We start from the raw sequence: 23,107 nt of genomic DNA on the forward strand, positions 1-23,107 counted from the left end.
CAGAGTTTTCCAAACACCTAAGACTGGGAAATTATTTATTTATTTATTCATTTATTTTCTGAGACAGAGTCTCACTCTGTCACCCAGGCTGGAGTGCAGTGGTGCAATCTCAGCTCACTGCAAACTCTGCCTCCCAGGTTTAAGTAATTCCCTGCCTCAGCCTCTCGAGTGGCTAAGATTACAGGTGCTTGCCACCACGCCCGGCTGATTTTTGTATTTTTAGTAGAAATGGGGTTTCACCATCTTAGCTAGGCTGGTCTTGAATTGCTGATCTCATGATCCATCCACCTCAGATTCCCAAAATGCTGTGATTACAGGCATGAGCCACCGTGCCCAGCCAAGACTGGGAAATTTATAAAGAACAGAAATTTGGGCAGGCATGGTGGCTCACACCTGTAATCCCAGCACTTTGGGAGGCCGAAGTGGGTGGATCATGAGGTTAGGAGTTTGAGACCAGACTGGCCAATATGGTGAAACCCCATCACTACCAAAAATACAAAAATCAGCTGGGCATGGTAGTGTGTGCCTGTAGTCCCAGCTACTCAGGAGGCTGAATAGCTTGAACCTGGGAGGCGGAGGTTGCAGTGAGCCAAGACTGTGCCACTGCACTCTAGCCTGGGTGACAGAGCAAGACTCTGTCTAAAATAAAAAAGAACAGAAATTTGTTTCTCACAGTTCTGGAGACTGGGAAGGGGCCAAGATCAAGGTATCAACTGCTCTCTGAAAGCTGCTCTCTGCTTCCAGGGTGGTGCCTCTTGCTGTGTTCTCACCTGAAAGAAGGAGGCAAAAAGGGATGCCATGTCTTCACATGGCAGAATAGATGGAAGGACCAGGCTGCTCTCTGAAGCTTCTTTTATAAGGGCATGAATCCCACCTATTAGAGCAGGGCCCTTATGGCTTAATCACCTCCCAAAGACCCCACTTCATCTCAAAACCTTGGGGTTTAAGTTCCAACATATGAATTTTGGAGGGACACATACATTCAAACCATGGCTGTATAAAGCACTTTGGGTTAACTCAATGTGATTTAATTCAATAACTATGGAGCTACCCCTATGAACCAAACACTAGGAGAGAAATAAAAGCACAGTATTTATCCTCTAGATATGTCTAATTGAAAGGGAAGTCAGGCTTGTAGTGTCTGCCTCACCTTGTTCTGTCCCTTTCCAACTACATGATCCTGAGCTAACTGAGGCCATATTATGATTTTGGTGGGCTCTAGGCACTTTTGCCTTCATGGACCCCTTCTTCCATAAAAAAGTATTTAAAGATCTATTTATGACTGCATTCGCATAAAGACAAACATAAAACAGGCTGGATTTATTATTATATATTCATTTTTTTCTTCTGGTTTTAAAAGAAATTAAAATTACAACATATTCTTAGGCTCCTGTATTACGGGCCCTAAGCACTGTGCCTACTGTGCCTAATGGGTAAGTCGACTTTGGGGCCAATTATTGACCTTATCTAGTTCTCATTTCCCTATCTGTAAAGTTTTGGTCTTGAAGGGTTATTATGAGGATTATGTGAGGTACTTAGAAGCTGCATAAGGTCAGAAACCAAGTTCAATTTGTTTTCCACAGTGTACTTAGAGCACTTGGCACAGAATAAGCACTCAGTAAGATGAATGTGAAATTACTAACACAGAGTCAGGGTACAGTAAACACTTGATAAATATCAGATTTAGTTCACCAGACCTCCCAGGGGAACAGTTCAGGACATACATAATAGATATCAGAAAGCTGTCATAGATGGTACATACCCCGAATGTCACAGGAATTTAGATCAGGAAGGATTGCGTGGATCAGTCCCTTCACATGCTTTTTAATTTTTTATTTGCTCAGTGCATCCATCCCACTTAACTGCAGCCATAATGCTGTCATTAGCAGCGTAGGGAGGAAAAGGATGTGTTCAAAACCGTCAATTTTACATTCCAGCCTGGTATATTTACATATGCAGGGAGTTGTACTGGCATTGCCATGTAGCTCCAAATCCTCTGCAGATTTAATTACAAAGCTACAAAGTGAGTGCATAAATTATGCACTAAGGCCATGTTTGGGAAATTACTGTGTAGCCCTGGGAATTAGATAGGAGGTTAGATCTTTGTAATTGATATATTTCCACTTAAGGGTTGAAACCCTGCAGATCAGTGAGAACTTCTGTATAAAGACAGTTTGTCTGCGGTTCTGCAGGGCTAGCTGAACATTTAAACTCCAAACACTAGCTATTGGGAGGAAAAAAACTTTTCAGTTATCCAATCCTGTCTGGTCTCCCTCTTCAGCCTCATCTCCTTCATGGGTTCACTTGCTCCATCACATTTGGAAGATGCACAATAAATAGTATCAAGCTTTTTTACCTTTTCCTATACTGTTCTCTTTGATAGAATGTTATTTCCCTCTTCATTCTGGGAAGCCCCAGAGAGAGTGCCTATTTCTAGTAGCTACTCTACAAGCATTAGTTTCTTCTCCCTGAGTAAGAAGGCAAAGGTTTCATGTCAGTAAGCTCAGCTCAAATACTTTTGGAAGCTCTTACTACCTTCCCTAGGAGGAAAGAAAAGAAATGCACACATATTGGACATCAATTATGTACAAGCACTATGCTGGGTCCTTTACATTTATCATCTTATTTAATCCTCAGGGCAATATTATGCAGAAGATACTCTTATCCTTAGTACCTAGTCTAAATGGTTAAGTATCTTGGCCAAAATCTCTCTGCTAATAAAGAGCAGAGATGGAATCAGAATCCAGGTCTGCCTGGCTGTCTCCCTCAGGCAAGTCAGTTGTTCCATTCTTGAGGCTCTTAAAATTCTTCCATAATGTCTCTATCCTAACACATGTCTCACTGTTTGGTAGTTTATTCATATACTTTCATAATCTGTTTCTTTCACAAAACTTTTTTTTTTTTAATTATTGTTTGGAGAAGGCCCAGCAGCTGGTCCGAGTAGCCGGGAGAGGGCAGTCTGGGCTGAGGGTTCGGACTGGAGGCCTGGCAGCCCCGGGGGACCATGGCAGGCCCAGATGGGGACTCCGACTCCGACTGTCCCGGCCCAGAGGCTCTAGGGTAGTCCTGTCAGTCCCGGCCCAGAGGCTCTAGGGCGCCACTGCTCCCCCCGGACGGTGACTTAGACCCAGGTCCTGTGGGCTCTCGCCTCCGACGCACCGGCGCAGAGCCCGGACCTCAGCCCGCACGGACTCAGCGAGGGCCTGTGGGATTCTCTGAAGTCCTGCAATATCCAGGCGACGGAGAGTCGCCTATAAGGTCGCGCAGGGAGCACACAGGTGCAAGCCCCGACAGAGGGAAACCCTCCTCAGAGCCTCCGCGAAGGGGCTGGGCACGCCTCCTTCTGAATGACGCAGGGGGCGGGGCGTGAGACGGGGAAGGAGGGGCGGGAGGGGCTGGCGGTGCTGGCAGGGCTGGCGGGCGGAACTGTCGTAAAACGGGCGGGACGCGCCGCGCCAGTGACTGTCGTAAAAGGGCGGGGCGTGCCGCGCTCGGGATGAAGCTGGGGGCGTGCGTCGCGGAAGCAGGCTGCTAGCGGGCGTCCGGGTCATGGACCGCTGCGCGGGCTCTTTGGAGGAGGTGGTGGACGATACGCGGCAGCAACAGCGACACTACCAGCTGCTGTCGGCGCTGCAAAGCCTGGTGAAGGAGTTGTTCAAGTACGCGGGCAAGGCGGGCGGCGGCCTGCGAAGCCGGCCCCGGGCCCCGCAGGCGCTCACCGCGCACCCCCTGCCCGCAGCTCCTTCCAGCAGCACCTGTCCTACGCCACGCTCAGCCACCTGGCCTTGGCGCTTCTAGAGGGCACCGTGTTCAAAATCGTGCAGGGGCTGCTGGAGATCCAGCACCTCACCGAAAAGAGCCTGTACAACCAGCGCCTACGTCTACAGAACGAGCACCGAGGTGGACGGGGCGGCGGGACGAGGCGCCTCCTCTGGGTCGGCAAGTCCCGGCCGCTCTTGTTATCTGTGCAGATCGGCTCCTTCCCTGGGAGTGTTGGGAAGAAGTCCCTTAGATTGACAGAATCAAGGGCGCGGAGACTGAGCGCCTTTTTGGTGACCGGTGGGTCCAAACAGTTTTGTTTTCAGTTGCGCAGGCCCCCTTCTTAGCAGAAACTGCCTGCTCGGGCTGTCCTGTGCCCCACCCCCTTCCAAGCAGGATGGCCCTAGGCCTCTGTGCTTGGTTGGCCTGGCCCTGACTGCATTGCCCCTTAGTAGGTGAAGATCTGTTGACAGCTGTGCAGCGCTCTTTGGGGTCCATTCTCTCTCACGTCTCGTAGGGCCTCATACCAGTTGCACATCAAATTCCTAAGCACTGTCCTCTGTGACACCCTCCCAAACACGAAGAATTTCCCACTTGAGCCGCATGCTTGGTGGGCTTAGGAGCCCTTTCCTGCAAATTACACAGGGCGGGTCCCCCTGCACTATCACATTTCCACCTTTGCTGTTATATTTTCCCCAAACTTCTTATTTTAAAAGTTCGAACATTTAGAAAAGCTGAAAAGACGGTGTAGTGCATACAATTGTGCTCTCCACCAGAAGTTCAATAGTTAACACAGAGGGTAGCCCTCTGAGAAATTAACCGTCTGGGTGTCTCCAGATGTGTGCGCGGCCACGTCTCGGTACCTAACTTGTCGCAGAATCTTGCTTTCTATGTAAGGATCCAGTCCAAGTTCATGCTGCAGTTGGTTGCTTGGGTCTCTCTGCTTCTGGAACAGTCCCCACATTTATTGTGGCATTGCCTGTCTGTAGAGTCCAGGGCATTTTACTTCTAGAACGCCCTGCTCTGGATCTGTCAGATTGCTTCTTCGTGCATTTAACCTGCTTCTCCACTCTCTGGGTTTCCTGTAAACTGAACTGCTGGTAAAAGCCTGATTTAAGGCAGGTTTAATGTGGCAAAAAATCCTCCTGGCGGTGCCCTTCCCCAGAGGGCAGGCATGTCCATCTGCTCCAGAATCGGTGTGTTTCTATCAAGAATGGATGTTGGATTTTGGCAGACCCATTTTTGGCAGCTCTTGAGATGATCACATGGTGAATCATTTTCTGTTACTACGTGAATTACAGTCACTTGAATTCCATCCTGCTTGGTCATGCTGTACTATACTTTTTATGTAACCAGATTTGATCTGCTAGAATCTTAAGAATCTTTTTGTCTATATTCATGACAAACTTTGGTCTGTAGTTTTTATGGAATACTGTCTGGTTTAGGTGTCAGAGTTTTTGCCAGTCTTACATGAGGAGTTTGGAAGTGTGCTCTCCTCTTGAGTTCTCCAGAAGAATTTGTGCAGAATTGGTGTTACTTCTTGCCCTAAATGTCTGCGTTTTTAGGTGATTGCGTTTTTAAAAATTTTCATTGAGCAGTAAAATGCGTACAGTTTACTAATCTGAAGTGCATGGCCCATTATTTGTTAATGCTCAGACTGTGCCATGTGTGGCCAGTGGGAGTGCTCCAGGCTCCCTTAGGTGCCTCCCATCATTCCTTGAGCACTTCCCTGCTTTCTGGTTCAGGACCGTGTTTGGCTCATCTTTTTTTCTCTGTCTCAGTACTAGAATTGGTCATTTTTCCACAGAGTTCTGGTGCCTTCTAGCAGGATGAGGAGTTTCAGTAACTCTCTGGGCCCAGTGCCGTTTGTGCTTCAGAAGGCGTGGGCCAGGCCCTGGTTCCACCAGCAGCAGGCATGTCTGCATTGACTTTCTGCTTCTCCTGCTGATTCAGCAGGGCTGACTGGTTGCTCCTCCTCCTTTGTGTTCCCTGGTCATGTCTGAGGTCATGTCTAAGCCCAGGCAGCCAGCGTGGCTCTCTTCTTGCCTTTTGGTTGCCTACCTAGTGGAATCTGGCAGTGGACCTGGCACTTGTAGCAGTCAGTAGAGTGAAGGAGATGACATTTCGCTGCTTCCCTGTGTGTGAGATGTCTCGAGGGGGGGTCTTGGTTGGAAACATATTTCTTTCTTTCTTTCTTTCTTTTTTTTTTTTCCCAAGATGGGGTTTCACCATGTTGGTCAGGCTGGTCTTGAACTCTTGACCTCAGGTGATCCGCCCGCCTTGGCCTCCAAAGTGCTTGGATTACAGGCGTGAGCCACCACGCCCGGCCGGAATCATATTTCATGTGATAAATGCCATCATCGAGGTGTGAACAGAATGCCAAGAAACAGGAGATTGGGGAAGGCTGTAGGCACAGCAGGAGCACAGGCAGGGTGGCCAGCCCGGCTCTACTGTGGGTACCACCTGACTCTGCTGACTGGGCTGAGCTAAGGGATGCAGGGGGACTCAGGCGTGGGTGGCTACCCTGGGCCTGAATGGGCCACTGGAGGCCTAGTGAGTCCCACCAGGTGGCTCCTCCCTGTGGGTGCCAGGTGTACTGGGGCTGGGTGGAAGGTGAAGGCTCACCAATGCTCCCCTGCATAGCAGCTCCTTGTGGGTTGGGGCCTCAGCAGAGCAGGTGGCCTCGGGGGGGTACAAGGGCAATGGTGATGGAGCCAGCCAGGAAGGGGCCCATCCTTCTCCCAGGGAGCACAGGGACAGCCGGAGACTGGCATTTAACCAAGAAGCCATGGGGCAGTGGGTGCCTGCAGAGACGCGTGTGCAGTCCCAAGGCAGCCCCAGGTTGGGGCATTCGTGGAAGCCCCTTGGAGCCCCACTTCAGAGTTTGGCTGGCCGAGGAGAGGCCTGGGTGTGGTGAGGACACATCGGTGGTGTCAGAGCTAGTGCTACTGGGAACAGCAGCAGGCATTTGTGTTTGAGCCGCCCTCACCCACGGCAGGCGTGGAGCACTGGATCCGTGAGGAGCAGGGGGCAGTGGACCGGAAGATCGTCCTAGAGCTGGACCGGAAGGTGGCTGACCAGCAGAGCACACTGGAGAAGGCGGGGGTGTGGCTGGCTTCTATGTGACCACCAACCCGCAGGTTAGCGCCTGGGCCTGCTCTGCCCTGGCCCGAGTACCCCTGAGCCCCGAAGACCCCATTTCATCTGGGGTTTCAGTGCTGGTCCCTGGGAATCCAGGCTCAGGGTATGGGGGTGAAGTGGAAAGACTGAGGCTCTGGAAAGGGTTTCCGTGCTGTTCCCAGCACAGAGGCCGGGCCCACTCCCTACAGGAGGGTGAGCCAGCCAGCCAGCCATGGGGCACTGCCCCCCCTCCCCAGGCCCGCAGGGCCCTCTTGCTCTCCTCCCACATGCCATTCTGAGTGGCCTTGCTGGAGGCAGAGGCTCAGATTCCACCCCTTCCTGGCGGGCCATGACTGGCTTCACAGGGTGGTCGCCCCATGGGCTCACTGCCTGACACCTCTAGGCTGGGATGAACGGGGCCTGGGTGGCTCTGATGTTCGTGGGGCCCCTCTGTATCCCAGGAGTTGATGCTGCAGATGAATCTGCTGGATCTCATCCGGAAGCTGCAGCAGAGGGGCTGCCAGGCAGGGAAGGCAGGAAGGCAGCAAGGCAGCCCTGTCCCACCATAGCCACAAGCAGCAGGAGTCTGGGCAGAGTTCATCTTCTTGACTTTTGGCCACTACCTTTGCAGCTGCCTGCAGGGGTCCCCCTGCTGAGGAGAAGCCAGGTGGACCCTGGCTGCCTGTCCCCCACCTTCATCTGGGACTTTCTGCCAAATGCTAGGATGGTCTCATAAAGGGGAGGTAGGCTCATCCTGCCGCTGTCTGCCTCAGGGCCAGGCAGAGTGGGCATTGGGGTTCTCTTCGGGGCACATTTCGACCTGCACTGGGGCCCACCTGAGTGCTTGTTCTGGTCTCAGCCTCTCCCTTGGCAGCTGCAGCTCCCATGCAGAAGAGGCTCCAAGGCCCAAGCTCTGTGTGACCCAGAGAAATAAAGATGCCTCAGTGTGGCCTGCATGTGGCTCGTGTGACAGCTGTGGGTTCTGCCATACCAGGGCCCTGGTAGGACCCCCACCTCTGCTGCAGCAGAGACCTGCCTGGGGGTCCCTTCCTGGGCTAAGACAAGACATCTTGCCAACCCTCCCTGTTTATTTGCCTGTCTTTTCCCCAGCCCTGTCTCACAGCCTTCACCCTTCCAGGAGCAACCAGAAACACCAATCCATCACTCATGAGCTCCAGGCAATGCCTGGCTAATGTCAAGATGCAGCGTGTCTCCTCTCCAGAACCTGCACATATTCCTTTCAGTCCAAGTCTTCTGGGACCAACCCCTATGCTGAACACTATTTTGATCTTGGCCCAGGCCTTCATCACCTGCCATCTTAAAGCTATTATTCTTCCAAGGACTTAACCAAACACTTACTAGACAATAAGAATCACAGAATGTATTTATTTATGTATTTATTTTTTGAGACGGAGTTTCACTCTTGTTACCCAGGCTGGATTGCAATGGCACGATCTTGGCTCACCACAACCTCCGCCTCCTGGGTTTAGGCAATTCTCCTGCCTCAGTCTCCTGAGTAGCTAGGATTACCGGCACGCAACACAATGCCCAGCTAATTTTTTGTATTTTTAGTAGAGACGGGGTTTCACCATGTTGACCAGGATGGTCTCGATCTCTTGACCTTGTGATCCACCTGCCTTGGCCTCCCAAAGTGCTGGGATTACAGACGTGAGCCACTGTGCCCGGCCACTTTTTTTTGTTTTATACATATATAAAAAAGATGGGAATGTTAGGCCTCCAAGTCCAAGCCTGGCCATTGCAGCCTTGGTGACCCTCACATACACCTCTGGATGTCATCCTGGAGCCAGAAAGCCTGAAGTAATTACAAGTAACCAAGCGACCACTGGAAGAAGTAAAACAGCTTGTTCCTGCCTCAACTAATTGCTGCAACCTGCACCCATTGTTTCTGTTCAGCCTGGCAAAAATCCCCCTTGCCCTCCACCGCCTGAATTTGCCGTACCCTCCCCTCTGATTGCAACCGATACTTCTCACCCTTATTGTGCTATAGCTGGAACCTAAGCAACGCCATTTTATAAAAGACAAAGCTGTTTTTCAGAAATAAATTGTAACGGCTGCCCCATTCTCCTCACAGTAACTACTGGCCTTGGCTCCTGTAAATAAAACTGCTAGTTTGCTCTGCAAAGTGCTCACTATGTAAAGCTGCTTACCTTTTCTTACCAGTAACTGCCAGAATTGCTGGCCTTTGCTTACCAGGAATGACCAGAATAAGCAGCCCAAGCTAATTCCATCCTGGCTCCTGCAACTTGAAATAAGTAACTAAAATCTGTGGATTCCACTACTGCCCAGACAATGTGTAAACTAACGCTTATCTTGACTTCTGTAAACCACCTAGGTAACAATCGAAGTGACAAGTCCCCTAGCCCTTGGAATGTCTGGAGACCCACTCCCTCCTCTGCCCGGGAGGTGATTTACGGACTCCCCTGGCCTTCAGAGTGTCTGAATCCCTTCACCCCCACCCCTGGAGGTGGTTTACGGGTATAAAAGAGTCTTGTCACCCTCTTTTCGGAGCCATGGGTTGGAGAGACGTGAGTCCTCCGTGGTCACCCAGCAATAAAGACCCTGCAATTTGGCATACTTTTGTCTCGTTAATTTTATAATCTTGCATTTCAGTACTTCACTTATGATCATGCCTGTTTGTAATAAATGACCCTACCCTTGTGATCATGCATCCTGTGATTCCCTCCCCCTTCCCAAGGTAAATTACCACCTTTAGCTGACCATTTGCCCCAACCTATATATAAACAATCCCCTCTCCTACCCCTTTGCCTAACTCCTTTCTTGGACTTGGCCCGCTTGCACCCAAGCGGGAAATAAAAGGCCTTGTTGCACACAAAAAGCCTGCCTGGTGGTCTCTTTACATGAGTGACACGTGTGACACATGGGAGGTGGAGGTTGCAGTAAACCAAGATCGCACCATTGCACTCTAGCCTGGGCAACAGAGCGAGACTCCATCTCAAACAAAAATAAATAACAATAAATAAAAACTAAATAAAATTATTGCTGTTACTATCCTTGGAGCAGAGAATAGTAGATCTGCTGCACCCTGTCATGTGTCTTTTGATACTCTATGTTTAAGAAAAACAAAACAATTATGTGTTTTATTTTATGAATCAGTTTTGGAGGGCTTCTGGCTATACTTTTTTCTCACATTCTACAAAGCAGCATGTTTTTCCACAGAATGGGAACTCCAATGGCAAGATAGTGTGTTGGTTTCAGCTGGGTGCAGTGACTCAAACTTGTAATTAATCCCATTTGCAAGCCAAGGTGGGAGGAGCGCTTGAGCCTAGGAGTTTGAGATCAGCCTGGGCAATGTAGTGAGACCCCCACGTCTTTTTTTTTTCTGAGACGGAGTTTCGCTCTTGTTACCCAGGCTGGAGTGCAATGGTGCGATCTCGGCTCACCGCAACCTCTGCTTCCTGGGTTCAGGCAGTTCTCCCGCCTCAGCCTCCCCTGAGTAGCTGGGATTACAGGCATGCGCCACCATGCCCAGCTAATTTTTTTTGTATTTTTAGTAGAGACGGGGTTTCACCCTGTTCGCCAGGATGGTCTCGATCTATTGACCTCATGATCCACCCACCTCGGCCTCCCAAAGTGCTGGGATTACAGGCTTGAGCCACCGCGCCCGGCCCTCTTGTGTTTTGTTGCTGCTGTTCTTAGCAACTGAGTCTCACTTGATAGTGAAATGAAAGGACATTTGCTATAATGGGTAATGAGAATCTTATCTATATTCAGATTTTTGTTTTTACAAGTTGTATATAATAATATCACCATATTTACAGGTTTGATATTAGGGTTCTTTAGAGACATCTGTGTGTATGTGTAGAACTGGCTCATTTGATTAGGGTGGCAAGTCCAAAATATACTAAGTGGGAGGCAGACTAGAGACTCTAGGAATTGCTGATGTTGCAGCTCAAATAGAAGGCCACTTGCTGAAGAATTTTTTCTTGCTCAGAGAAGTATTTTGTTATCCTTACACCTTCAACTGATGGGATGAGGATAATTTGCCCTCCATTACATCCTGGAGGGAAAATTACTTTACTGAAAGTCCACCAATTTAAATGTTAATCTCATCCAAAAACACCATCACTGGAACATCCAGAATATTGTTAGACCAAATACTGGCATTGTGGCCCAGCCAAATTGACAAATAAATTTAGACATCACAAATATATGGTAATGATAGTGACCACTTTTTCTTTTTAGCGCCATTTGGTAGGTATAAGCGTTTTGTTGTTGTTGTTGTTGTTTTGAGACAGAGTCTCACGACAAGACAGTCTCACTCTGCTACCCAGGCTGGAGTGCAGTGGCACAATCTCAGCTCACTGTAACCTCCGCCTCCTGGGTTCAAGCTATTCTCCTGCCTCAGCCTCTCAAGTGCTGGGACTACAGGCTCCTCCCACCACACCCAGCTAATTTTTCTATTTTTAGTCGAGTCGGGGTTTCGCCATATTGGCCAGGCTGGTCTTGAACTCCTGGCCTCAAGTGATCCACCTACTTTGGCCTCCCAAAGTGGTGGGACTACAGGTGTGAACCACTGCACCCAGCCCTACAAGCATAATTGTAACAAATTATTATTATTTTTTTTTGAGACGGAGTTTTGCTCTTGTTACCCAGGCTGGAGTGCAATGGCACGATCTCGGCTCACCGCAACCTCCGCCTCCTGGGTTCAGGCAATTCTCCTGCCTCAGCCTCCTGAGTAGCTGGGATTATAGGCACACGCCACCATGCCCAGCTAATTTTTTGTATTTTTAGTAGAGCCGGGTTTCGCCATGTTGACCAGGATGGTCTCGATCTCTTGACCTCGTGATCCACCCGCCTCAGCCTCCCAAAGTGCTGGGATTACAGGCTTGAGCCACCACGCCCGGACTGAACTCACTCTTTTTTATGGATGCACAGTATTCCATGGTGTATGTGTGCCACATTTTGGTTTTGTAAAGGAAAGTTTTGATATGGATTTAAATGTGGTGGGATGAGGACAGGATCCCTACTGTTTAGGGTGCTGCTGGGGAGAATGGTGAGAAGAGACAGAGCCCTCAGGTTAGAGGAATGGACATTTGGTTAGAAATAGGACCTGGGTGGTCCTCAGGGACAGTCCTGGGGTGGGGTCCCCAGGCTGTAGCTGTGGAAGCTTCCCTCTAAGAGAAGGGACTCTGCATTGTCCCTGCAGGGCTCGGGATAAAATATGAATCTGAAGATGCTGACCTTTGGTTTGGAAGAAATGAACAGGAAGAAAGTTCCACTCTGTGCTGGTGCAGCCACTGTTCATCCTCAGCCAGGCGTTAGTCCAGCTGCACAGACAGTGGCTCAGACCAATAGTAAGTCAGGTGAAACTGAGTTCATCAAGCCACTGACACTCCAGCCCAGGTGTCCCTTATCATTTAAAGGGCATTAGCTGCTCACCCAGGGTTGGTCAAGTGGAGAGAAGTGAAACAGTCATGTGACAGTTTAGAATGTTGCTTTCTAATACAGTTAGGTGTCATCCAGTGGCATGTGACTCACATCTGCAGGCCATCTCCTGGCTGCCATATGATATTGTCAACTTTAAATAACAAGTTTCAGGAAAAATGGTTAAATGTGGAGTTTATTTGAACAGAAACCTTGCCAACAGCCATCAGGAACACAGATTCCAAAGAGTGGAATTCTTGGGGCTCATTTACATATATAAGGTTTGGGAAGCTTAGCAGGGTTTCAACATACTCCCCACAAGGCTAGCACACAGTTACAGTAATCTCATTCGTCAACGCAGTATTCTTTGTGAGAAAGGCTTATTTAACATTCCACAATGAAGATGTAAAAGGTATGGGGTCTCTTACACCATCTAGTCTGAGTTAGGTACAGGACAATAAAGGACGCAGCTAATCCATGACCCAGATCAGCGACTAGAAGGGGAGGCCTGGTCTGTGGTTTCTCCTGGCCAGTTGCAGAACATGGACAATGAGAGAGAGAGACTTCACGATCTAGGAAGCTGAAGCTGTAACTTCCACTATACGGCTCAGACCACAGTCACAGCTCTCTCAAGGCTCAAGTGTCTGGGGGTTCCCAACAGCGTTTACATTTTATCTACTTTCACAATAGCATGTTACACAGTAGCATAATGTGTCTCAGGTCTGTGTCCCTGGTTTTGGCTATTTGTGATGTCACATGTTACACAGTGACATCGCTCTTGTGAGTGATTTGCCAGTCCTGACCACAGGCAATAACAAAGACTTTCCTTGGCAGGGCTGATGGGAGAAACCCCCTCCAACACCAGGCATGGTGCACGGCCAGTGCATGGGCAGGCCCTGGCCGAGTGCAAAAGCCACATGCATGGCCTGCCGGATTGTCTCTAGGCTTGTTGACTGAGTGGCCACGCAACAGTGGCTGCCTTTTAATAGATCTTATGTAATGAGCTGAACAAGATCCCCAGGTGAGGTGTGAGCTGCCGAGAATACTTGAGCAAGCGAATCAGAATTGGAGTATCAGTTCCTCCTCTTTGTTCACTAGAGGTGTCTCTCTAGCGAGCTCAGAGATTGCTCGCTCATCAACCTCCATGGTCCTGTGACGGCTGATTTTATGTTGGCCATCCTGGCTGGCCACGGCGTGCCCGGATTGCACACTGTTCGATGTGTGTCCGTGAGGGCATTTCCAGGTGCATTTAGCATGTAAGGCAGTGGGCAAGGCACACGGCCTCCCCAGTGTGACAAGTATCACCCAATCCATTGAGGGACTGAGTGGAACAAAGGCTGGGGAAGGAGAACTCACTTCCCTTTTTCCTCGCGTCACTACTGGAGCTGGACATCTCATTTTCCCGTGCCCTCAGACTGCCATTTCCACATCCACCCCTCTGGTTCTCAGGCCTGGGGAGGGAGTTGTAAATGTGCCAGATGGACAGACACCAGTCAGAGCAACACAGGCCTCAGGAGGGGTCTAGGGACTCCAGGCCTCTGGTCATGCCCAGGAAACAGCAAGGGAGATAGGGATCTTTATTTATATTTCTTATTATTTTTTTGAGACAGAGTTTCACTCATCACCCAGGCTGGAGTGCAATGGCACGATCTGCTCACTGCAACCTCCGCCCCCTGAATTCAAGCAATTCTGCCTCAGCCTCCTGAGTAGCTGGGATTACAGGTGCACACTGCCATGCCTGGCTAATTTTTATATTTTTAGCAGAGACAGTTTTTTTTTTTTTTTTTTTTTTGAGACATTCTTACTCTGTCCCCAGGCTGGAGTGCAGTAAAGATGGGGTTTCACCATGCTGTCCAGGATGGTCTCGATCTCTTGACCTCATGATCCACCTGCCTTGACCTCCCAAAGTGCTGGGATTACAGGCATGAGCCACTACACCTGGTCAGGTTTCACCATGTTGGCCAGGCTGGTCTCAAACTCCTAACCTCAGGGGATCCACCTGTCTCGGCCTCCCAAGTGGTGGGATTACAGGCATGAGCCACCGTGCCCGGCCGAGTTTTACCATGTTGGCCCAGCTCGTCTCAAACTCCTAAACTCAGGGGATCCACCCGACTCAGCCTCCCAAGTGCTGGGATTACAGGCATGAGCCGCCACACTGGGCCAAGACGGGGATCTTTTTTTTTTCCCCCATACCCTACCCCTGAGATGGGGATCTTTACATGTGTATTCCTTCCATGGCTTGGGAGAGAGAGAACCTCCCTGTGGGCAGATCATCGATCTCTTTGGGGATACCCTGGTGTCACAGCCAGGCCCACAGAGTCCTCCAGCCTTGTCTGAATCTTCCATCGTGGTCTTTCTCTGCCTACACAGAAGGGCATTTCCCTTGGCCCAGGTCTAGTCTTCCATGCCAGGAGCTCGTTGCCAGGAACTGAAGAGTTTCCCAAAGGCTGACTCTGGGGCCAAGAGAAGACCATGTCCCCAATAGCCTGGAGGTGCTGATGGAACACACTCATCCATCTCACCCCGTGACTGCCATGGGCTCCATTTCGTCTCCCCTTCCAATTCATATGCTGAAGTCCTGACCTCTAGTTATCTCGGGAGGAGACTGTGTTTGGAGGCAGGTTCTTTACAGAGGTGATTAAGTTAAACGACCTCATGGTCAATGGGGTGAACCCTAATCCCACTCTCTAACTGGTGTCTTTATCAGAAGAAATGTGAAAACAGACTGTTAAATCAAGTTTAACCTAAAACTACCTCCTTGCGTATTTTAAGTTCAGCCTAAAGGTTTCTCTATAAGTTTTAAACTATAACCTAAATGGAATTGGAAACAGACTCTAGCCTACTTTTGTGCCAAGCACCAAGTTTTTTTGTTATTTTTTAATTTTTTTTTTTTAACGGGGTTTCACCATGTTGGTCAGGCTGGTCTTGAACTCCTGACCTCAGGTGATCCATCCACCTTGGCTTCCAAAGTGCTTGGATTACAGGCGTGAACCACCATGCCCAGCCACCAATCACCGAGTTTTGGCCAGTTAAATGTGGCTCACTGTTCAAACTGTGTTGAAATGAGGCAAAAGCTGAGTTGCAGCCAATCTGGCCGTTTCTGCCCCTCACTTGTTTTCTGTGAGTCACTTTTCTTTTTCTGTCCCTAAAGCTTCTTTCACCACATGCCTGCGCTGGCGTCACTGAGTCTACTCTGGCTCTGGAGGCTGCCAATTTACGAGTTGTTCTTTGGTGAATTAAAAAAAAAATTTTTTTGGTCAGCCGAATTACATTTAAAAGAGTTGAACAAGACATGCAGAGCTGTTTTTCCTCCCACACAACAGACACACAACTTGACACGGGAAAACTCACAGAGAAACACAGAAAGGCACATGTGACACTCGAAGACAGACCCACACAAAAACCATGCAGCAAAGCCTTTTGCCACACGTGCACACACACATGCACACACACACACACACATGCACACAGGTACCCATCCCTTTAAACCACAGGCTTGGTGTGCTTGCCCAGATACACCTGTGTCAGAGACCCAGGACCTGCAGCCCCCAACACACATCAGCCACCCCACACTAACCCAAGGCGTCACCAGCCAGCCAGGATGACTTGGGAGGCCAAGTGGAAGTGGACAGTGGCCACAGAGCAAAGGCCTTTGGTGGATACCATCCAACGTGAAGAGCCATGGGGCCCACTGTGTCCACACACACACAGGGGACACACATATCTGTGCACCAGTGCCCCTATTCCTACACACCCATCCCTGGGGCTCTAGGAGATGAGACCCCTCCTTCCAGACCAGGCCCTCCCTGAAAACCCAGAGATGGCCCAGGAGTCCCCATGCCTGAGTGACCCATTGCTTAGATCCATGAAAAAGAAAAGGAACTTTGTATCTGAGAAATGTGAACTCCCTTTAGTTATCAGGCCCAGAGAGGCACTGGAATGAGACAGCAGTCACATCTCACTCCCACTTGAGCTAAAGACCTCGTGAAGCCACTTGCTCTGTGGGTTCCACACTGACGCCAGTTGACATAAACAGCTGCATGCTGGACCCCGTAACTCTTACCCCGTCATTCAACACTGTCTAGCCCATCACCAAGGTTCTCTCTGGAAAGCAGTCAGAATTCCTGCTGACATCATGTCAGCCCACTCCCTGTCCCCTTCAGTCTTGAAACACTTCCTGGTAATAAGGGTGAATGGAGCACTCCCAGGACACCTTGGCGTCCTGGGCAGCTCTCTCAGCCTTGACCCAGACAACCTCCCTATATGGATTGTGATTCTGTTTCTTTCTTTAGGTTGACATCCGCATTAGGGGGCGGTGTTGCTGGGCTGAGGGGGCTGGTTCAGGTTGGACGTTGCACCGAGGGTGGGAGAAGGGGCCTTCCTACATCAGCAGCGGACAAGGCAGAGGAGCAGGTATCAGAACTCAGGCCCGGCCCGCTTCTGCTGTGGCTCACGGCATACACCCCACCTGGCAGACCCCGGAAAAGCTGGTGACAGGATGCCCAGCTGGCCACAGCGCATATCATTATCACGTGGGGCTGCCCTGCATAAGTCCCAGTCCTCACAGACGCCCTGCATGGACTGGGGGACTGAGGTCAGGGACAATGGTGAAAATCTTCAGGCAGGCATCTTCACCGAGCTGATTATCCCACGCACAACTTCTGGGGGAGGGGACAGTGACCAGGCACAGCCCCAGCTGGCTCTTTGCCACTCGCTGCAGGCTCAGCTCCCACAAGCTCGAGTCCCACCTCCAGCTCCTGCCACTCTGAAGGGCCTGGAGGGCAGGGTGCCTGGCACATGACCAGCTCTGGGCTGTGGCCCACCCTCCACAGCAGTGGCCTGGCTGCTTGTTGTCACTTTATTCACTTCTGGTTTCTGGCTGGAAGGGATCACAAAGACAAAGGGTGCAGGGGAGCCAATCCTGCCTGGGACTGAGGAAACAGATCCTGGGGAAACCAGAGACCACGGGGGCACTTCAGGGGGACCCCGGTTAGCTCAACGCACCCTCCTCCCCATAGCCAATCACTAACCAACGTTCTCTCTGGAAACCAGTCATAATTTCTGACCCGGTCAAAGCAGGGTCATCTCACAGAGCCCAGACACCCCATGGGCAGCTAAAGAGTGCCTGGTGAAATGCAAGTCTGATCGTGTCTGTGTCCCCAACCACTTTCGTGTCCCCTGGTGCTCTCTGGACAAGCCCCCAGCAGCATCTGCAATGCGCACCCCCTGCCCTTCTCTCCCGAGCTGGCTGGCTTCTGCAGCCTGGCCACTGGTCCTCATGCCCATCCACCTGACCCGGCTCTGGTAGGGCCTTTGCTGGAGCCATTCCTCCACCCGAACCCCTCCTGTTAAAGCCTGTTCGGAGCCGGTTGCCGGTTCGGCCCTAGACACCAGGACCCCCACCAGTTGGCATGAGCACAGTGGCATGATCATAGCTCACTGGAGCCTTGACCTCTTGGGCTGAAGGGATCCTCCCACCTCAGCCTCCTGAGTAGCTGAGACTACAGGCACAAGTCACCACACCAAGCTAATTAAAACATTTTTTTTTTTTTTTTTTGTAGAGACAGGGGGTTTCACTGTATTGCCCTAGCTGGTCTCAAACTCCTGGGTTCAAGGGATTCTTCCACGTCTGGCTCCCAAAGTGATGGGATTACAGGCATGAGCCACTATACTCGGCCAATTAAACTCTTGAATCAGAGAACAAATCTTCTTTCTGTATCCTTAATGCCTGGCACAAGGACTAGCATGCAGTGGGTGCTCAAAATATGTTAATGGAATAAAGTAAATATAAAAAAAAAACACTAGGCCTGGGGCAGTGGCTCACACCTGCAATCCCAGCACTTAGGGAGGCTAATGCAGGAGGATCACTTGACTCAGGAGTTCAATGTTAGCCTGAGAAGCATGGTGAAACCCTTTCTCTGCAAAAAATACAAAAATTAGCTGGGCATGACAGTGTGTGCCTGTAGTCCTAGCTACTTGGGAGACTGATGCAGGAGAATCGCTCGTCACTGCATTCCAACCTGGGTGACAGAGTGAGACCCTGTCTCAAAACAAAAACAAAAAGAGAAAACACTTTGCAGTTTGTGAACCATTTTCTTTTTTTTCTTTTTCCAAAACAAAGTTTTGCTCTTGTTACCCAGGCTGGAGTGCAATGGCACGATCTCGGCTCACTGCAACCTCCGCCTCCTGGGTTCAGGCAATTCTCCTGCCTCAGCCTCCTGAGTAGCTGGGATTACAGGCATGCGCCGCCATGCCCAGCTAATTTTTTGTATTTTTAATAGAGACGGGGTTTCACCATGTTGACCAGGATGGACTCGATCTCTTGACCTCGTGATCCACCCTCCTCGGCCTCCCAAAGTGCTGGGATTACAGGCTTGAGCCACCTCGTCCAGCCCAAACCGTTTTCAAATATATGATTTCACTTAAGTATGAATAAGCATAACAGTTCCTGCTTTTGTTAACTAGCAATATAAATAAGAAAACAAGTCATGTACTGGTGAAACAAAAATGTACAAAGCAGTATCAGGAATAACAGTATTGTATACAGATAAAGTAAATTAACCGAGGCCAAAGAGAATGAGAACTGAGAACAAGGTTTTTAGATTTGGAGAGAAAATGATCTTACAGCTCTATTTAGGGAACTGGATGGAGCATTTTAAATGCCTATGTTATTTCATCCTCACAAAACGCAGTGAAGCATGATATTGCCCCTCTTTCCTAGAAGGTGGACAAAAAAAAATCTTAAGTCAAGTGATTTGCCTTAAGTCACACAGCTGGGTTATAGCAAAGCCTATTCTATGTTCTAGTCTCTAAGACTCTTCTTCTTTTTTATTGTGGTTGTATTATTCTATGCCAATATTTTAGGAGATACAAGTAGTTAATATATTTCTCTTTATAGGCAACAAAAACATTCCAGCAGGGGTCTTCTGGCTAAGCCCTGAGGTGCTTAGAAAAATTATGTGTCTTGGTTTGGGTTGGAGTACAAGCAAATTATTTAGCATATGGTGTCAGTTAACCTGGGTAGGAGCTGGGTAGTAAGACCTGAAGTTAAGATAGTAATGTATACATTATTAAGCTAGTTACCATAGTGGACAACTGGACCTCAGTTATGCGGTGGAACTCTGGGAGACAGTGCAGGGCAATGGTATCCCAATGGAGTGGTGAGAAAATGGGGGCATTATTCAACTCCTTATACATCATTGGTTCTGATAACATGAAGTCTCCGAAACTCCCAGCTTGCTCTGTGCACAGGCCAAGCATGTTCCGTCAGAAAGAAGGAAAGAAAACCAAAACCCTCAGGCAATGAGCTGCATGTGTTCCCTTTAATAGCTTTCAGTGTCTAGAAGTAAATGCCAGGAAAATATGGACAGGAAACCAATAGCATTTGCTACAGAATATAATGGGATGCAAATCCTGCCTCTACCACTTCATTTTATATTAAATAAATTCATTAGGGCTGGGCGAGGTGGCTCACTCCTGTAATCGCAGCACTTTGGGAGGCCACGGTAGGTGGATCACCTGAGGTCAGGAGTTCAAGACCAGATTGGCCACAATGGTGAAACCCTGTCTACTAAAAATACAAAAATTAGCCAGGCATGGTGGTGGGCACCTGAAATCCCAGCTACTTGGGAGACTGAGGCAGAAGAATCGCTTGAAGCCGGTAGGTGGAGGTTGCAGTCTAAAAGAATTAGCAAACTGGTTTTGAAGGCCAAATATGATTAGCCTCATGGCTTTTTTTTTTTTTAAGATGGAGTCTCACTCTATTGTCTAGGCTCAAGTGCAATGGTGCAATCTCAGCTCACTGCAACCTCCACCTCCGGGGTTCAAGTGATTCTCCTGCCTCAGTCTCCCGAGTAGCTGGGATTACAGGTGCCCATCACCAGGCCCAGCTAATTTTTGTATTTTTAGTAGAGATGGGGTTTCACCATGTTGGCCAGGCTGGTCTCAAACTCCTAACCTCAGATGATCCAGCTGCCTTGGCCTTCCAAAGTGCTGGGATTACAGGCATGAGCCACTGCGCTCAGCCTAGCTTCATGTTTGTGTAAATAAAGTTTTATTGGAACACAACCATGCCCATTCACTTGTGTTCTTGCCCTACTACCATGGCAGAGTTGGGTGTTTCTGATAAAGAACATCTGGCCCTCAAAGCCTAAAATATTTTACTATCTGGCATTTTATAGAAAATGTTTGCCAATAGAGTTAGGTATTTGGGATAGTGAGATGAATAAAATCATTCGCCTGTCCTTAAAGAGTTTATAATCTAATGAACAAGACAAATGTGCAAACCAATAAAGGCAGGAAATTATTACAAGTGCTACAATAGCCATTCAAATAAGGGAACTGTGATTTCTAACTAGTTTTTAACTAATCAAGAAAATCGGCTGGGAGCAGTGGCTCACACCTGCAATCCCAGCACTTAGGGAGGCAGAGGCAGGAGAATAGCTTGAGCCCAGGAGTTTGAGACCAGCCTGGGCAACATAGTGAGACCCTCATTCCAAAACAACAACAACAAAAAAGATAAAAAATAAAATCTTCATAGAAGAGATGACAGACACTAATAGAGTCCTGAAAGATGAGTAGGTATTTTCCAGACAAACATAGAGGAGTAAAGGCATTCAACACAGAGGAGACAGAAATGGCAAAAATGTCCCACAGATCAATAATGACTTGAATTTAGGGAAATGGTATCATATTTGGAGGTAGGGAGACAAATGACACAAAATGTAGTCTGGAAGTAAGAAATTAAACTTTGTCTTTTCGTTAGAAATATGGCTCTCACAGACAGTGTGGAGACTAGGTTTAAGGTAGCAATAGTGGAGTGGATAACTCCGAGCTATGTGGTAATCCAAGAGTGAGATGGTGCAGGTTTGAGACCAGTTAGCAGCAGTGGACATGGAAAGGAAAGGCTCTGTGTTTCTAATGTAGGCTGGTTTAGTTGCCCCTCTTTGCCCAGAGCACATTTGCTCCTGGCTAGGCATGTGTCACCATGTGTGGCAACATACACTCTGAAATCCTTGAGGACAGGAACTATGTGAAACTGATTTCTGTATCTTCAGCAATTGGTTCAGGATTCAGCATAGAATTGCTCTTCAGCGAAGGCTACTTCCTTGGGAAAATGTAGCAAATGAATATACTGGAAATTTATGGCTGTGATGATTTCTCTTTAAGTTATAAGGACCTAGATGGCTATAGACTGAGGAAGAGGGCATGGGAATTCTGCAAGACTTCTGGTTGGCACAGAAGGCTATTGCAATGTGACAGGATGTCCCTGTTTGAACTATAATGCTTGCTTATTTCAGCTCCTTAAGGAGGCAGGCATCTGATTATAAATGGCAGATGCCTGGCAAATTCAGAGCTGACATAATTATCTAGTGTAGTGGTACTTCTTTTCTTTCATATATTTTTTATCCTTTATAAAATTGCTTTTCTTTTTTTTTTTTTTTTTTGGAGTCTTGCTCTTGTAGCGCAGGCTGGAGTGCAATGGCATGACCTTGGCTCACTGCAACCTCTGCCTCCTGGGTTCAAGCAATTCTCCTGCCTCAGCCTCCTGAGTAGCTGGGATTACATGCACCCACCACTAAGCCCTGGTAATTTTTGTATTTTTAGTAGAGATGGGGTTTTGCCATGTTGGCCAGGCTGGTCTCGAACTCCTGACCGCATAATCCACCCACCTCAGTCTCCCAAAGTGCTGGGATTACAGGCGTGAGCCACTGCGTCTGGCCTCCAAAATGGCTTTTAAAGTAATTACAGGTACAACGTCTGTTACTTATAGAAAATTTGGAAAACACAAAAGTATAATGAAAAAGAAAATAAAACCAACTATAATCCCACAAACTGACTACAGATGTTTTTCTTTTCTTTTTTTGAGACAGAGTCATACTCTGTCATCCAGGCTGGAGTGCAGTGGTGCAATCTCTGCTCACTAGCAATCTCCGCCTCCCAGATTCAAGAGATTCTCCTGCCTCAGCCTCCTGAGTAGCGGGGATTACAAGTGTGTGCCACCATACCCAGTTAATTTTTGTATTTTTAGTAGAGATGGGGTTTCACCATGTTGGCCAGGCTGGTCTCAAACTGCTGATCTCAAGTGATCCACCTGGCTCAGTTTCTCAAAGTGCTACGATTACAGGCATGAGCCACCATGCCCAGTCTACAGATGTTTTTCTGTAGCATATCTATATAGTCTTTTGGATAGGTATATTTTTAATAAAATTGAAATCATACTGTGTGTGTATATACGCACACAACTTTCCGTCTTCCCAGCTTTCTTATTCCCACTAAAGCTCTCTTTAACCTCACAGGAGATCCAATCCAATCTCTTGGCTTCTTCCTCCTCATCTGTTCTCCTTTCCTGCCACAATCATCCTAGATCTCATGAGCTAAGTGTATCTGTTAGCAGCAGTGAATCCATACAGGTTTGCAGCAAGCTCAATTCTTGCCTCCTTGGAGGAAAGAATTTGGCTTAGGGGCATAAAGCAGAGTGAAAGACTGAATCAAGTTTTAGAGCAGGAGCGAAAGTTTATTAAAAAGTTTTAGAGGAGAAACGAAAGAAAGTACACTTGGAAGAAGGCCAAGCAGATGACTTTAGAAACCTAAGTACCCCAGGTGACCCCTGACTTGGGGTTTTATACATTGGCATAGTTCTGGGGTTGTGTCTCTCTTCCCTTGATTTTCCTTGGGGCAGGGTGTCCACATGCACACTGGTCACATACATGGTGTATTTACTGAAGTTGTGCATATGCTCATTTCAGGCATTTTTCCCTTATCAGTCTAGTGTTCCTAGAGGAAGGTCATATACCAGTTAAACTCTGCCATTTTGCCTCTT

At 48.6% G+C, this 23,107-nt stretch overlaps 1 protein-coding gene across 1 annotated transcript; it reads left to right on the forward strand.

Moving 5' to 3' along the window:
- Nucleotides 1-3,500: 3,500 nt before the first annotated feature.
- On the forward strand, nucleotides 3,501-9,736 carry LOC118143134 (protein DGCR6-like; the record flags this gene model as incomplete). The annotated part of the gene is made up of 2 exons (XM_035252679.3): nucleotides 3,501-4,059; nucleotides 6,758-9,736. Coding segments are annotated over 2 exons (687 nt in total), but the record flags the coding sequence as incomplete, so codon positions are not given.
- Between the last annotated feature and the right edge of the window lie 13,371 nt (nucleotides 9,737-23,107).

Source organism: Callithrix jacchus, chromosome 7 (assembly GCF_049354715.1).
Source record: "Callithrix jacchus isolate 240 chromosome 7, calJac240_pri, whole genome shotgun sequence".
Lineage (NCBI taxonomy): Eukaryota > Metazoa > Chordata > Mammalia > Primates > Cebidae > Callithrix > Callithrix jacchus.